Source organism: Schistocerca serialis, chromosome 8, assembly GCF_023864345.2.
Source record: "Schistocerca serialis cubense isolate TAMUIC-IGC-003099 chromosome 8, iqSchSeri2.2, whole genome shotgun sequence".
NCBI classification, from domain to species: domain Eukaryota; kingdom Metazoa; phylum Arthropoda; class Insecta; order Orthoptera; family Acrididae; genus Schistocerca; species Schistocerca serialis.
The window spans coordinates 253,993,552-254,009,024 of record NC_064645.1 but is presented as its reverse complement, the minus strand read 5'-3'; the positions used below and the strand labels follow the sequence as shown (position 1 = coordinate 254,009,024).

The window sequence follows — 15,473 nt, the reverse complement described above, 5'->3', positions numbered from 1 at the left end:
TGATGGCTGGGTGTTGTGTGATGTCCTTAGGTTAGTTAGGTTTAAGTAGTTCTAAGTTCTAGGGGACTGATGACCTAAGATGTTAAGTCCCATAGTGCTCAGAGCCATTTGATCGTGCGCCGACCATAACGCCACGTTCAAACTCACTTAAATCTCGATAACCTGCCATTGTAGCAGCAGTAACCGATCTAACAACTGCGCTAGACAGTTGTCTTACACGCGTTGCCGACCTCAGAGCCGTATTCTGCCTGTTTACATATCTCTGTATTTGAGTACGCATAGCTATACCAGTTTCTCTGGCACTTCAGTGGATCTCCCATCACTGTCCTGGGGCGTACACACGACGGTCTTCCTGCCACTCTTCGGTTTGTTGTCGGGCAGTCATCAACGGTACACGAGTGGGCCTTGGATTCCGAAAGCCCATGACGATGATGTACCGTTGAATGGTTCGCACGCTTACACTTGTTGATGGCCCAGCACTGAGATCTGCAGGAATTTGAGGAAGGGTTGCACTTCTGTCACGTTGAACGATTCTCTTCAGTCGTCGTTACTCACTATATGCTCGGTATCAAAGTTTCTGTGAATGATATGCTTACATACACACTATCTGCGCCAAAGTATGTAATGCCGAACTGACCGAAAGGAAAACTTCCCAGTCTAATACGAAGCGGGAAAAATAGTGCTGCCAGTAGTAAAGCATTAACAGTGGAACGATTCGGTCCGGAAAGCTCAGTGACTTCGAATGTGGACTAGTCACTGAATGTCACCTGAATAAAAAAATCCAATGCTGACATTTCAATCGTTCTAAAGCTGCCCAAGTGATGTGATAGTGAAGGGGAAGCCCGAAGGACAGCCTCAACTAAACCAAGACCAGCCAGACGTCCTGTAGTGATATAAAGGAACCGTCGAGCATGAAGTCAGCGGAAGGAATCACTCGTGAGCTACAGAGTGCTACAAGCAGACCATAAAGCACAATGAAATTGCGTAGTTAAAAAGAATTTCTGTAGACGATGCTGTAAACGGCGACTTCACCCGACAGCGAGTGACTGGATACGAATGATTTGGAATGATGAATCACGGTGTACCCTTTGGCAATCCGATAAAAGGGTTTGGGTTTGGTGAAAGCTTGAAAAACGCTACGCACCATCACGTGTAATGCCAGCAGTGAAGGATGGAGGAAGTAGTGTAAGGGTATGGGAGTGTTTTTCGTACTTAGGGTGAAGTCCCCTTATCGTGCTTAAGAAAAGGCTAGATGAGGAAGGATAGAACACGGTTTAAAGCATTTTGTACTACGTACAGGGGAGATGATGATCGTATCAGCAGGACAATGCAACCTTTCATAAAGCAGCATCCGTGTGGCAATGATCTGTGGACAGCAGCATTTCTGAAATGGACTGACCTGTCCAATGGGACTTCATGAACACAATGAAACATCTTTGGGATGAGCTAAAACGTCGATTTCGGTCCAAACCTCAGCGCCCAACATCACTACCGTCTCTGGTTTCGGCTTTTGTGGAAGACTTCACAGACATGCAGACAGATCACTGAAACAGTCCTCAATAGAGTTGAAGCAGTCATAAAGGAGAATGTCCACCAATCAGATAGGGAATACATCAACTGGATGTGTAGAAAGAGTGTGCCAAATACTTTCGGGAGACAATCTAGTCACATCTAAAAAAAGAAAGTCCTGTAAACGTATGTTCTGAAACTTACTTATTTAGATATTCGCCATTTTACTTGTCTCGAGAAAAGCCAGTATTTAATTGTGATCTTACTGCTGGTGCTCGTTGCTCATTCCTTATTGGTTGTGTTTGCCTCTGTACTACGTCCTCTGCTATGGCGCTTTTTTCACTCACAATACAACTGTCTCTCGCATCAGCCATTCCGTACGTATCGTACTGGGGCTGTATGGTATCAGAACAATGCTAATTATTCCCTGGAGTGTGAAAACGTAAACCGCGACATGTAGTCCTATTATTCCACGCGGACAATTGCATACTTGGTATTCTGATTTGACTTATCCAACGGCGATGGGCATTTGTTACATATATTCTGTTTTCCTGTTTTATCAATTCTTTAACTCTGTATTTATAAATTTTCTAACCAGAAAACTGTAAACTTTTTACTGACTCGTTCACGACTAAGTAGCTTCGGCTTGCGTGGCTCCACGGAACGTATAAACAGCTAAAAATAAAATAAAATTCCGGAAGTTGGTAGTCAGTGCTTCTCTGTGATGCAAGTTGCTCTGGCCGTGTGGGCACGGGTGTGGGGAGTGGATGTGTTATTTTCCAGTTTTTTAGGCGAGTCTTTTGCAGGTTAGTGGGCGCAGGAACAGGCCCCACAGCAAGTGTGCAGCCATTAGCCAGCCGGAGGTGTCGTTTAACGAACGAGGTATACTTGGCTAAGTCTGACAGGCCTTTCTTGTCTTCTGTTATCTCTTTCACGCGCTGTTACAATTCTAGCAGCGCGTCACTGAATTCGACCGATGTCTGTTGTCGCGCCTAGTTGATAAGAAATCCAAACACTAGAACAATAGAAACAGTCGCACCTGCGTTTTGTATGGGCTCCCTTTAGTGATTCTCTACATTTTCCAGGAAACCATTCAGCAAATACAGCGCAAGGTGGCGGCGTGGTTACCACAACGGCCTCGCATTCGAGAGGACGGCTACTCAAATCTCCATCTGGCCATCCAGATTTTCCCTCATTTCCATAAGTCGCTCCACCTACATCTACTTTTACGCTCCAGCAGCCATCGTAAGGTGCGTGGCGGAGAATACCTTGTACCACTACCAGTGATTTCCTTTCCTGTTCCATTCTGACATCGAGGGAAATACGACTGACTACATGCCTCAGTACGAGCCGTAATGTCTCTTATCATATCCTCGTGATCCTTACGCAAACTGTACTTTGGCTGAAGTAGAACCGTTCTGCAGTCAGCATCAAATGTCCGTTCTCTAAATTTTCTCAATAGTGCTTTAGGAAGAGAAATCGCTTCCCCTTCAGCGATTCGCAATAGAGCTCACAAAACGTCTATGCTACAATCGTCTGTTCATCGAACCTACAGGTAACAATTCTAGCGTCCCTGCTCCTGAATTGCTTCGATGTCATCCTTTAATCCGACCTGGCGTAGATCCCAAACACTAGAGCAATACACGAAAGTACGTCGTACTAGTATCCTAAAAGTGGTCTCCTTTACAGATGAGCCATACTTTCCTAAAATTCTCCTCGTAAATCGAAGTCGACCGTTCGACTTCCCTGCTACTGTGTTTACGTGATCGTTCCATTTCAAATCGCTTTGCGAAGTTACTCCTAGATATTTAATCGACGCGACTGTTTTAATCAGCACACAATCAATTTTTATACGAACATGACGAGTTTGCTTTTCATACTCATCTACACTAACATATTTTTTCTGCACTTAGAGCAAGCTGCTGTTGATCACGACAACTAGAAATTTTGTGTATGTCATCTTTTACCCTCTTTCAGTCACTCAACGATGACCCTACCGGCATGTAGCTGGTCAGCCTATCCGTCACATCATTTATGTACACAGAAAATAAGAACAGTCCTGTCACACTTTCCTGGGGCACTCCTGACGATACCCTAGCTCTCTGATGAGCACTCGCTGTCGGCAACAACGTACTGGGTTCTATTACTAAGAAGTCTTCATGACACCTATTTAGTTCGCTCGTACGTTCAGTAACAACAGGCAGTATCAAGCGCTTTGCGAAATCTAGGAAGACGGAGCCTTACCGTTGTCCTCCATCCATGGTGCACAGGATGTAGTGCGAGAAAAGGGTAAATGTTGGAATGGCTGCTTTGAAATGGCACACCCGATTCCTTCCCCCCCCCCCCCCCCCCCCCTTTTTCCCTTGAAACAATCCGAGCTTGTCCTCTATCTCATGGCCTCTATGTTGACGGGACGTTAAACCTTAATCTTCCTTCCTGCTCCAACAAATCTAAGTCATCTGTTCACCTTCGTTAATAATGATTTTACATAGTCGTTTCTTATTATTACCCCTAAATACTTATGCGATGTGATGCTCTCAAGGACTTCAACACTAATCTTGTAACGTTTGCTTTCGGGTTCTTCTTCTTTGTTATCCATATTTAAAGACATATGCCTTTAATTACACACTTTTGAAATTTTGTTGAAGCCTTATTGCAATTTATTGCGGTTGTCCAACAACGCCACTTTCGCGTAAGCAGCAGCATTGACAGCCACCGATCTTATAGTGGTGCAACTTCTAATCTGATAAAACTTAAGTACTTGGCTTGGACAAGTATACTGAAACAGCACGACAAATGCATGCTTGAACATAGACGCTGATACTATCCAAGCCTGCTGGTTACGCCCTTGTCTTTGACCACGAACGGAATGTCTGCAATATCCTCAATATATTTCAAGTGTCATTTGTGATCATAACAGTGTTCTGTGTAGTTGTGAGTGTACCATGTAGGAATTAAGTGAGTCCTCCCTCGCGCATGGACGTGTGTGTTGTTCTTAGCATAAGTTAGTTTAAGTAGTGTTTAAGTCTAGGGATCGATGACCTCAGCAGTTTGGTCCCTTAGGAATTCACACACAGTTGAACACGCTCAGTCCGGAACCGCGCGACTGTTACGGTCGCAGGTTCGAATCCTGCCTCGGGCATGGATGTGTGTGATGTCCTTAGGTCAGTTAGGATTAAGTAGTTCTAACTTCTAGGGGACTGATGACCACAGTTGTTAAGTCCCATAGTGCTCAGAGCCATTTGAACAGATGAACAATTAAGTGAGTTCGAGCTTGGGCAAATTGTTGGCACCCGTATGAAATGTGCTTCCTTAGTTAAGGTAGCCGAAGTGTTTGCTGTTTCAGGAGGCACCCTACGGAAGATTTGTACCGCATACAGGCGAAGCGGAAAAACATCAACCACTCAGTCACAACACGGACGAAACTATCAGTTGAGTGATCGTGACAGACGATCACTGAAAAGGATTGTGAGGAAAAATAAGAGAACGACAGCTGCAAAGGTCATTGCAGAACTCAATGTCGCAGTCTCGAACAGTGGCAGCACCAAAACAACTCGAAGGGAGCACCAAAAGCAGGAAATTCCTCAGGCAGTTGGAATTCCAATCTCACTCATTAGTGATGCAAATCGCCGTAATTGCGAAACTTTGGTGCAGAGGCTATAAAACTATACTGTGGGATAATGGAAGAAAGTATTTTCGTCGAAGTCTTGTTTCGCACTGTTTACAATTCCTTGCCGAGTTTACGAACCAAGAGTAAAACAGCGGGACTTCGTTGACGATTTGAGCAGCCAAGTCGTATGTCACACGCGCCCATGTTTACTCTTCAAGGCCGCGTTACTGCCAAGGATTGTGTGATCACTTTGGCTGGTGAGGTCCTCCACATAGTGCAGTGTTGTTCCCAAGTAGTGATACTGTATTCCAAGACGACGAGGTCCCTATTACACAGCACGCATCGTGGAGGACTAGCTCTGCGAACACAAGGATGAACTGTCGCATCTCCTCTGCCCTCCACAGTCTCCAGAATTAAAAATTAATGAGCCTTTGTGGTCTACTTTAGAGACAAGGGCGCGTCATCGGTCTCCATCCCACTCATCGTTGCCTGAACTTCCCACTAGTTTGCAGGAAAAATTGTATAAAATTCCCTTGAAAACCATACAGGGGCTGTATTTACCTTTTTGGAGATGACTGTAAGCTGTTAGTGAATGGCAAAAGTTTTCCTATGTCTCATTATGCGCGGTAATGTGTTGCTTGGCGTTTCCATATTTTTGTCCACCCTCTATATATTGAAAATTTAGAGGTTCTGTTAGGCTCCCTTGGGGTAGATTCGGTGTTTCTTCAATTTCAGTAGAACAACCGCCGTCCAGTGCAATGTACTGGCTTTCGTTGATCAAATATTCATCAGTGAATCATATTTCTGCAAAGACGTGCAGTATATACTTTGCAAGCCACTTTGAAGTGCATAGCATAGGACACATCCCATTGTACCAGCTCATTCGCACACAGAGCACGGGAGAATGATAGCTTAAACGTCTCTGTCCGCGCTGTAATTTAATCTTGGCAGCGTGATGCCTACGGGAGCGATACGTAGGGGGTTACAATACACTTCTAGATTCCTCACTGAAAGGTGATTCGCCGAATTTTATTAAGCAAGCTTTCACGGGATAATTTGCATCTGTCTTGCGTCTATCAGTTCAGGTTTACCATTCGTGCTGGTCTCTGTCATATACGTTCAATATCCTTTCTTAGTCCTACTTCCTTTGTGTTGCTTTTTTTCAGACAGTACTTCACCATACATAACTGCCTCATTTCCGAAAAGTCTGAGGTTACTATTAATATTTTTGGCAAGATAGGTAACACTGTTGGGTGACAGATTAACATACAACATGAACAGTAAGGGTCCCAGCGCACTTCTCTGGGGCACACAAGAACTTGTCAAAAATTTTCCATAGTCTCGATCGCAACAAGATATGAAACTAAAGCTTGCTTATTATCGATCTGAAACACCACAACATTTTCGATAGCGCTTATTGCCAGGTGGGGGTGCGTTGGAGACGACTTTATGCTCACCCTAAAAAAAAACTAAAATAACAAATTTCGATAATTGTTGTTGACTTACATTAACAAATTTTTTTAAAGAAGTACTGATATGTAAATAGGGTACAGAACCGGAAAATATTTTTTAGTGCACTCTTTGAAATATCAGTGTATTTCAGTAACGTGTAATACCAAGCTGGACGTACTTTATGACCAGCTGAAAAAAATGTAATAAATGTAGATTTCGTTAATTGCGTTGACTTGTACTCACAATATTCGTTTTAATGACGTGTTGATGGACTGATACCTTTCAAACATTAACGAAATCTGGTAAAACAATTCATTAAAAACAATAAATTATTTTCGGAAATTAAAAATGTAGAGTAACTTACTGAATTACATTATTTTCAAAAGACAGGCATAAAGTAACCCCACCCCACATTTGGTACTGTAAGGGTTAATGCCCATCTTCAGATTATGAAAATAAACGTAAAATTGTCTTTGAGTTAATGTGATCCTGAAGATGGCAGGAGTAAAATACAGGGAGCGAAAGGCTATTGACAATTTGTACAGAAACCAGATGGCAGTTATAAGAGTCGAGGGACATGAAAGGGAGGCAGTGGCTGGGAAGGGAGTGAGACAGGGTTGTAGTCTCTCCCCTATGTTATTCAATCTGTATATTTAGCAAGCAGTAAAGGAAACAAAAGAAAAATTCGGAGTAGGTATTAAAATCCATGGAGAAGAAATAAAAACTTTTGAGGTTCGCCGATGACATTGTAATTCCGTCAGAGACAGCAAAGGACTTAGTAGAGCAGTTGAATGGAATGGATAGTGTCTTGAAAGGAGGGTATCAGATGAACATCAACAAAAGCAAAACGAGGATAATGGAATGTAGTCGAATTAAGTAGGGTGATGCTGAGGGAATTACATTAGGAAATGAAACAGAGTAGTTAAGGAATTTTGCTATTTGGGGAGCAAAATAACTGATGATGGCTGAAGTAGAGAGGATACAAAATGTAGACTGGCAATGGCAAGGAAAGCGTTTCTGAAGAAGAGAAATTTGTTAACATCGAGTATAGATTTAAGTGTCAGAAAGTCATTTCTGAAAGTATTTGTATGGAGTGTAGCCATGTATGGAAACGAAACTTGGACGATAAATAGTTTGGACAAGAAGAGAATAGAAGCTTTTGAAATGTGGTGCTACGGAACAATGCTGAAGATTAGATGGGTAGATCACGTAACTAATGAGGAAGTATTGAATAGGATTGGGGAGAAGAGAAGTTTGTGGCACAACATGACTAGAAGAAGGGATCGGTTGGTAGGACATGTGTTGAGGCATCAAGGGATCACCAATTTAGTATTGGAGGGCAGCGTGGAGGGTAAAAGTCGTAGAGGGAGACCAAGAGATGAATACACTAAGCAGATTCAGAAGAATGTAGGTTGCAATAGGTACTGGGACATGAAGAAGCTTGAACAGGATAGAGTAGCATGGAGAGCTGCATCAAACCAGTCTCAGGACTGAAGACCATAACAACAACAACAATAATAACTGTTAAAATCACTGAAAGGTACCTTTTTTTAAGAAAAATGGTAAATTCACTCTAAATCCCAGGTGATTTTCTGTTTATTTTCATAGATCTGAAGATGGTTGTTAATGAACCGAAACCGGTATTCAGTAAATTGTAATTTTGTATTTTTCCGCGATAAAAGCAGTTTTAAAAAATTGAAAAATAATAGAGATCGTTTATCGCCGCCAACCGACGATACAAGGTCTTGAATCCCAGAAGTTACTCTATCGACCCTCCCTCCAAGATAGCGTGCTCCGCAACTCCTTACGAAGAAATCGTCTATGCAGTTACAAATTTCATTGATAAACGTAGGTTTAGTACTAAGTCAAACGTTTTTCGAAGTCAAGATGTACTGCATTTACCTTACTGCCTGGTTCATGGCTCTCTAGATGTCATGAGAGAAAAGTGCGAGTCTGATTTTGCATGATGAATGCTTCCGAAACCCGCACTGTTTGACATCGCGGAGACACCTCACAATCTGTATTACGAAAGGGCTAACTGGGAGCACAGTCTCCAGTGCGGCTTACCTACCTAACGGCTTCCAGGGGGCAGAAAAAGTTCGATTTTCAATATTTCATACTGTTATTGAGCGTATTTTAAACATTTAAAAAGGCTGTAATAATCAATACGTTAAGGGATAACTAATTAAGAGGTATGTTAAAATTTCAACTCAGTAAGACACATATTACAGTTAGAAAATGTGTATATGTCTTGAGGCAAGTAACTCAAGGCGCGCAAATTACCCAGATTATGTTCTACACGTAATTTCAAACATTTGCAACTCTTTTCATCACTGTGACCCCTTCGCCCCCCCCCCTCCCCCTTAAAAAAAATCACAAAATGATGAAAGGAAAAATTTAGACGTTCTAATTTATTACTCCTTTACCACTAATTTTATTTGCAACACATTTTCCGGACAGTGTACAAATATACTGCTGAATATACCCCGCCGGCCGAAGTGGCCGTGCCGTTCTGGGCGCTGCAGTCCGGAACCGCGAGACCGCTACGGTCGCAGGTTCGAATTCTGCCTCGGGCATGGATGTGTGTGATGTCCTTAGGTTAGTTAGGTTTAACTAGTTCTAAGTTGTAGGGGATTAATGACCTAAGCAGTTGAGTCCCATAGTGCTCAGAGCCATTTGAATATACCCTCAAAATTATATCACTGAATGACACATAATTCAGGAGATATGACTTCGTAACAACGAGGTATGCACACTACCCACACTGTACTCGGAAAGCGTTTGGTAATAAGAGCACTTACCAACTTTCAACAAATTTTGAACATAATTTCATACATTTTCTAAATTTTCTCTCACTTACATGCATAACGTCAATAATTCATTTATAAAGTTTGAAACAGTTTTATAGATGGGAGTTCGATTCTTTATAGCATCTATCGTGGAGGTGGTGTTGGTGCTGGTGGTGGTGGTGTTGGGGGCGGAGAGTGGGGGGGGGGGGGGCGGGCGGGGTTACCGATACCCTCTAAGATGCTACAATAGAAGAATGTGAAGGATACTCAATGCTAGCTGTCTGGATCACTTCTACCCTTCTTGTGTGCTTTCTTCCAACTACTGGGCACCGACTTTTGTTCCAGTGATCTACGATGGATTCTAATGAACAAGGGGGCTATCTCAGCCACAGAGCCGGCCGGTGTGGCCGAGCGGTTCTAGGCGCTTCAGTCTGGAACCGCGGGACCGCTACGGTCGCAAGTTCGAATCCTGCCTCCAGCATGGATGTGCGTGAAGTCCTTAGGTTAATTAGGTTTAAGTAGCTCTAAGTTCTAGGGGGCTGATGACCTCAGATGTTAAGTCCCATAGTGTTCAGAGCCATTTGAACCATTTCAGCCGCAGATTCAGTCATGAATCTGATACGAATTTCATCGTTCTGGAGCTTTGTTCAGTTTTAATGATTTCAGTTGTTTCTCGACGCCTTTGACATTACCACTTACTTCACTAATCTCAAAGTGGTATGAGGATTAAATTCCTCCTGGGTTTTCCTTTGTAAAGTAACATTTGAGTACAGAGTTAAGCATTTCACATTTTGTTTTACTGCCTTCAGTTTCACTTACTGACTCATTCGCGAGTGACTGAAATCGAACTGCGGTGCCACAAACACCCTTTAGATACACCTGAATTTCTTTGGGTTACGTGAAAGACCATTTGGCAATATTCTGCTACGGTAGTCACTGAACGCATCACTCATTACTCTCTTGACAGCCAAACACGTTTCATTCAGCATATCTCTATCTATAGCCCTGCGCTTTGTTTTACACCTATTATACAGTTATCTCTGTTTCTTTAGAACTTTCTTTACAGTGACTGCATACCATAGAGGTTCCCCTCCATTATGGAATATTCTACTGCATGCACGTCGATCCAGCACTTGATCCACTATTCTTTTAAACGTGATCCATAGTTGCTCTACATGCTCCTACCATGTTCTACAAGTAAAGTTCCTCGTTGGGATGTGACACTACTGCTTTTTTATTTAGCATGTAGAACATATATAGCTTTCAACCAATTTTAGTTACCCTTTGTACGAGACTTTGAGAACTAAAGTCCGGTGACCAATATGTAAATGATGGTAGGCTGGAATGAAGTCACGTGCTTACAGCGTTTTCTACCAACGCTATGGGTGGCTACTGCAGTGTTGGTTTGATTCACTAGTCGGTTGGCAGTAGGTGAGAGCAGATCGTAATGGCCGAGACAATCGTAGATCCCGCCAGTTGTGAAGTGTGGCGTGCGATTAGATTTTTGCAGGCAAAAGGATCGTCACCTGCTGAAATCCATCGTGATTAATACCTAGTGTATGGACCTGAAATAATGAGCGACAAAAAATTTGAAAAAGATGTCGAGAATTCCAAAATGGCGGCACAAATATACGCGATGAACAACGGAGTGGCAGGCTCGGTATTCGGACCGACGACATCGTTGACTAAGTGAAACAAAAACTTCAAAATGATCGGGCGATCGACGGCTGCGGTCTCGCTAATGAATTTCAAAATGTCGCTCGAACCTCGAGTAGATGATTGTCACTGAATAGTTTGGATATCAGAAACTGTGTGCGAACTGGATTCCAAAAATATTAACTGATCGACAGAAAGAACAAAGAATGTGTAGTGTACGACAGTTTTTGTAGCGCTATAGACAAGATGGACATTCGGGAGGACGACGGTTCAATCCCGCGTCTGGCCATCCTGGTTTAGGTTTTCCGTGATTTCCCTAAATCACTTCAGGCAAATGCCAGGATGGTTCCTTTGAAAGGGCACGGCCACTTGCTTCCCCATCCTTCCCTAATCCGATGAGATCGATGACCTCGGTGTCTGGTCTCCGCCCCCAAGCAACCCAACCCAAAAACAAGATGGAGATGGTTTGCTTTCAGACATTGTCAGGGGCGACGAGACGTGGATATCATACACCAACGCAGAATCGAAATATCAGTCAATGCAGTGTGGCTATTCAAGTTCACCCAAAACAAAAAAGTTTAACCAATGTCCATTCTCGAATCAAAACACTATGGCTGCCGTTGTTTGGGACGAAAAAGGCGTGCTTTCGACTGGTTTCATTGACAGTGGTTCAACAGTTACAGCTGATTATGCTGTGAAACGCTAACCAACGTAACATTTGCGACCCAAAATCGACGCCGCGGTAAACTGTCAAACCCACTTCCGGCCATCCAGATTTAGATTTTCCATTATTTCCCTATATCGCTCAAGGCAAATGCTGGGATGGTTCCTTTGAAAAGGCACTGCCAATTTCTTTCCCCACACTTGGCACTATCCGCGCTCGTGCTTCGTCTCCAACGACCTCGATGTCCAAGGGATGCTGAGCCCAACCTTCCCTCTTTTTCCATTTTCCCAGGAAATCTCACTGCTACCAACATTGGGTCTTAACCAGCTCCCGGCACCCAGTATTATGTGAGCTGCTTATTGTGTGGTACTCACCGGCGACGTAAGTGATGTCGCGGAAATCGACGTCGACGGGCGCCTTGATGGCCAGCGTGTTGAGCGTGGCCATGGTGGGGCGCCGGGGCGCCAGTTCGCGCTCGCTCTCGCTGCCGGCTGCGAGTTGTGCCATGGTGTTGACGCGGTGGCTGGCGGGCGACTGACACAGCCGGCTGGTAAATAAGGCGGGCGCCGCTCCGTCGCGCCCCTCCCCGCTTGCCCCTTCCACGGGCAGCCGGGGAGCCACCCAGCTGATCTCCGCGTCAACAGGCCAGGCTGCAGCCGCCGCTACGTGCGGCTCACCTCTCTCTGTCGTGTCGGTCGCCACCGTAATGGTCCTCCGAGTTCAGGGTGGCGGTAACACAGCTCGTCGGCCCATCACGTTACGAGGTCGTACGCAACGCCGTCTGCACATACATAAAGTCGACATTAATACAATACTGGCCATTAAAATTGCTACACCACGAAGATCACGTGCTACAGACTCGAAATTGAACCGACAGGAAGAAGATGCTGTGATATGCAAATTATTAACTTTTCAGAGCATTCACACAAGGTTGGCGCCGGTGGCGACACCTACATCGTGCTGACATGAGAAAAGTTTCCAACCGATTTCTCATACACAAACAGCAGTTGACCAGCGTTGCCTGGTGAAACGTTGTTGTCATGCCTCGTGTAAAAAGGATAAATGCGTACCATCACGTTTCCGACTATGATAAAGGTCGGATTGTAGCCTATCGCGATTGTGGTTTATCGTATCGCGACATAGCTGCTCGCGTTGGTCGATATCAAATGACTGTTAGCAGAATATGGAATCGGTGGGTTCAGGAGGGTAATATGGAACGCCGTGCTGGATCCCAATGGCCTCGTATCACTAGCAGTCGAGATGACAGGCATCTTATCCGCATGGCTGTAACGGATCGTACAGCCACGTCTCGATCCCTGAGTCAACAGATGGGGACGTTTGCGAGACATCAACCATCTGCACGAACAGTTCGACGACGTTTGCAGCAGCATGGACTATCAGCTCGGAGACCGTAGCTGCGGTTACCCTTGACGCTGCATCACAGACAGGAGCGCCTGCGATGGTGTACTCAACGACGAACCTAGTGCACGAATGGCAAAACATTTTTTCGGATGAATCCAGGTTCTGTTTACAGCATCATGATGGTCGCATCCGTGTGTGGAGACATCGCGGTGAACGCACATTGGAAGCGTGTATTCGTCATCACCATACTGGCGTATCACCCGGCGTGATGGTATGGGGTGCCATCGGTTACACGTGTGGGTCACCTCTTGTTCGCACTGACGGCACTTTGAACAGTGGACGTTACATTTCAGATGTGTTACGAGCCGTGGCTCTACCCTTCATTCGAGCCCTGCGTAACCCTACATTTCAGCAGGATAATGCACTACCGCTAGTGACAGGTCCTGTACGGGCATTTCTGGATACAGAAAATGTTCGACTGCTGCCCTGGCCAGCCCATTCTCCAGATCTCTCACCAAATGAAAACGTCTGGTCAATGGTGGCCGAGCAACTGGCTCGTCACAATACGCCAGTCACTACTCTTGATGAACTGTGGTATCGTGTTGAAGCTCCATGGGCAGCTGTACCTACATGCCATTCAAGCTCTGTTTGACTCAATGCCCAGGCGTGTCAAGGCCGTTATTACGGCCAGAGGAAGTTGCCTTGGGTACTGATTTCTCAGGATCTAAGCACCCAAATTGCGTGAAAATGTAATCACATGTCAGTTCTAGTATAACATATTTGTCCAATGAATACCCGTTTATCATCTGCATTTCTTCTTGGTGTAGCAATTTGAATGGCCAGTATCGTATATGCTTTTATTCAAGCCAATACGCATTTAGGGCTTTCACCCATCTTCAATTAACGTCTGCGGCGGGGAAGGGATGCGGAATCGGGGGGGGGGGGGGGGGGGGGGGAAGGGAGTCAAAACTGGGTGGGGGGGGGTGGGAAGGGAGTCAAAACTTTAAGGGACCTTTGCAATTTTTCGCCGTAGGGTTTGGTAAACACTGCTAGTATCCAGGGCCCAAAGAATTGTTGCCTGGACAGTTTTGTACATGTCACACTCATTCCCATCGTTATAGCAGACAGCAGAACGTGGCAGCTCCATTGTCGATCTGCACCAAGGAGGAAATGAGGGCAGTGATTCGCTTTCCGTTTGCGATGGGTGTTAAACCTGCGGAAATTATTCGTCGAATGCAAGCGCAGAGGTATCTCTTTAATCAGCGTTGTGGGTAAAACCTTCTCAGGTATTGTTGAAAGGAATGTGCGAGTATTAGTTGAGGACAAATTGGATGAAAATCAATGTGGGTTTAGGCCTCTTAGAGGTTGTCAGGACCAGATCTTTAGCTTAAGGCAAATAATGGAGAAGTGTTATGAGTGGAACAGGGAATTGTATCTATGCTTTATAGATATAGAAAAGGCATATGACCGGGTTCCTAGGAGGAAGTTATTGTCTGTTCTACCAGATTATGGAATAGGAGGCAAACTTTTACAAATAATTAAAGGTCTCTACATAGATATCATGGTTCAGAGTAGTTTCAGGGTTAAGACAAGGCTGCAACCTGTCTCCACAGTTGTTCATATTATTTATGGATCATGTGTTGAAAACAATAGACTGGCTGGGTGAGATTAAGATATGTGAACATAAAACAAGCAGTCTCGCATATGCGGATGACTTAGTGTAAGTAGGCTGTTTAGGTTTTTATGTTGGTAACGCCACGTAGCGCTCTATATGAAAATCACTGACTGTGCTGTGTGAAGGCTGTGGTTGGTTTGCATTGTTGGAGTATATGCAAATATAGTGTTGGGCAGTTGGCTGTTAACAGCGCGTAGCGTTGCGCAGTTGGAGGTGAGCCGCCAGCAGTGGAGGATGTGGTGAGAGGAATGGCGGAGTTTTGAGAGCGGATGATTGGACGTGTGTCCATCAGAGACAGTAAATTTGTAAGACTGGATGGCATGAACCGCTATATATATTATGACTTTTGAACACTATTAAGGTAAATACATTGTTTGTTCTCTATCAAAATCTTTCATTTGCTAACTATGCCTATCAGTAGTTAGTGCCTTCAATAGTTTGAATCTTTTATTTAGCTGGCAATAGTGGCAATAGTTTAGTGTTGATCGGAATAAGTAAAGAGAGAAATGTCTGAGTACGTTCAGTTCTGCTCAGCTGTTTGAAAATCAAATAATGTAAGAGGTTTATCAGCACAGTAATTCATTAATTTTTCCTAGGGGACGTTTCATTAGTTGTGATGGCAGATTCGATTGAAAGTTTGCAAAGTAATATTTCAGAGCTAGATCAGAAATGTAAGGACTATGGTATGAAGATTAGCAGCTCCAAAACGAAAGTAATGTCAGTGGGAAAGAGATATAAACGGATTGAGTGCCAAAT

General features: G+C 44.2%; 1 protein-coding gene across 1 annotated transcript in view; it reads right to left on the bottom strand.

The window, feature by feature from the left end:
* Positions 1-12,398, bottom strand: part of LOC126416440 (ATP-binding cassette subfamily G member 4-like) — a 304,210-nt gene extending 291,812 nt beyond the window's left edge. The window contains exon 1 of the mRNA XM_050084163.1: positions 12,055-12,398. Within this exon, the coding sequence (XP_049940120.1) occupies positions 12,055-12,187 (133 nt within the window). The 5' untranslated portion in view covers positions 12,188-12,398. The remainder of the gene's footprint in view (positions 1-12,054) is intronic.
* Positions 12,399-15,473: the final 3,075 nt, after the last annotated feature.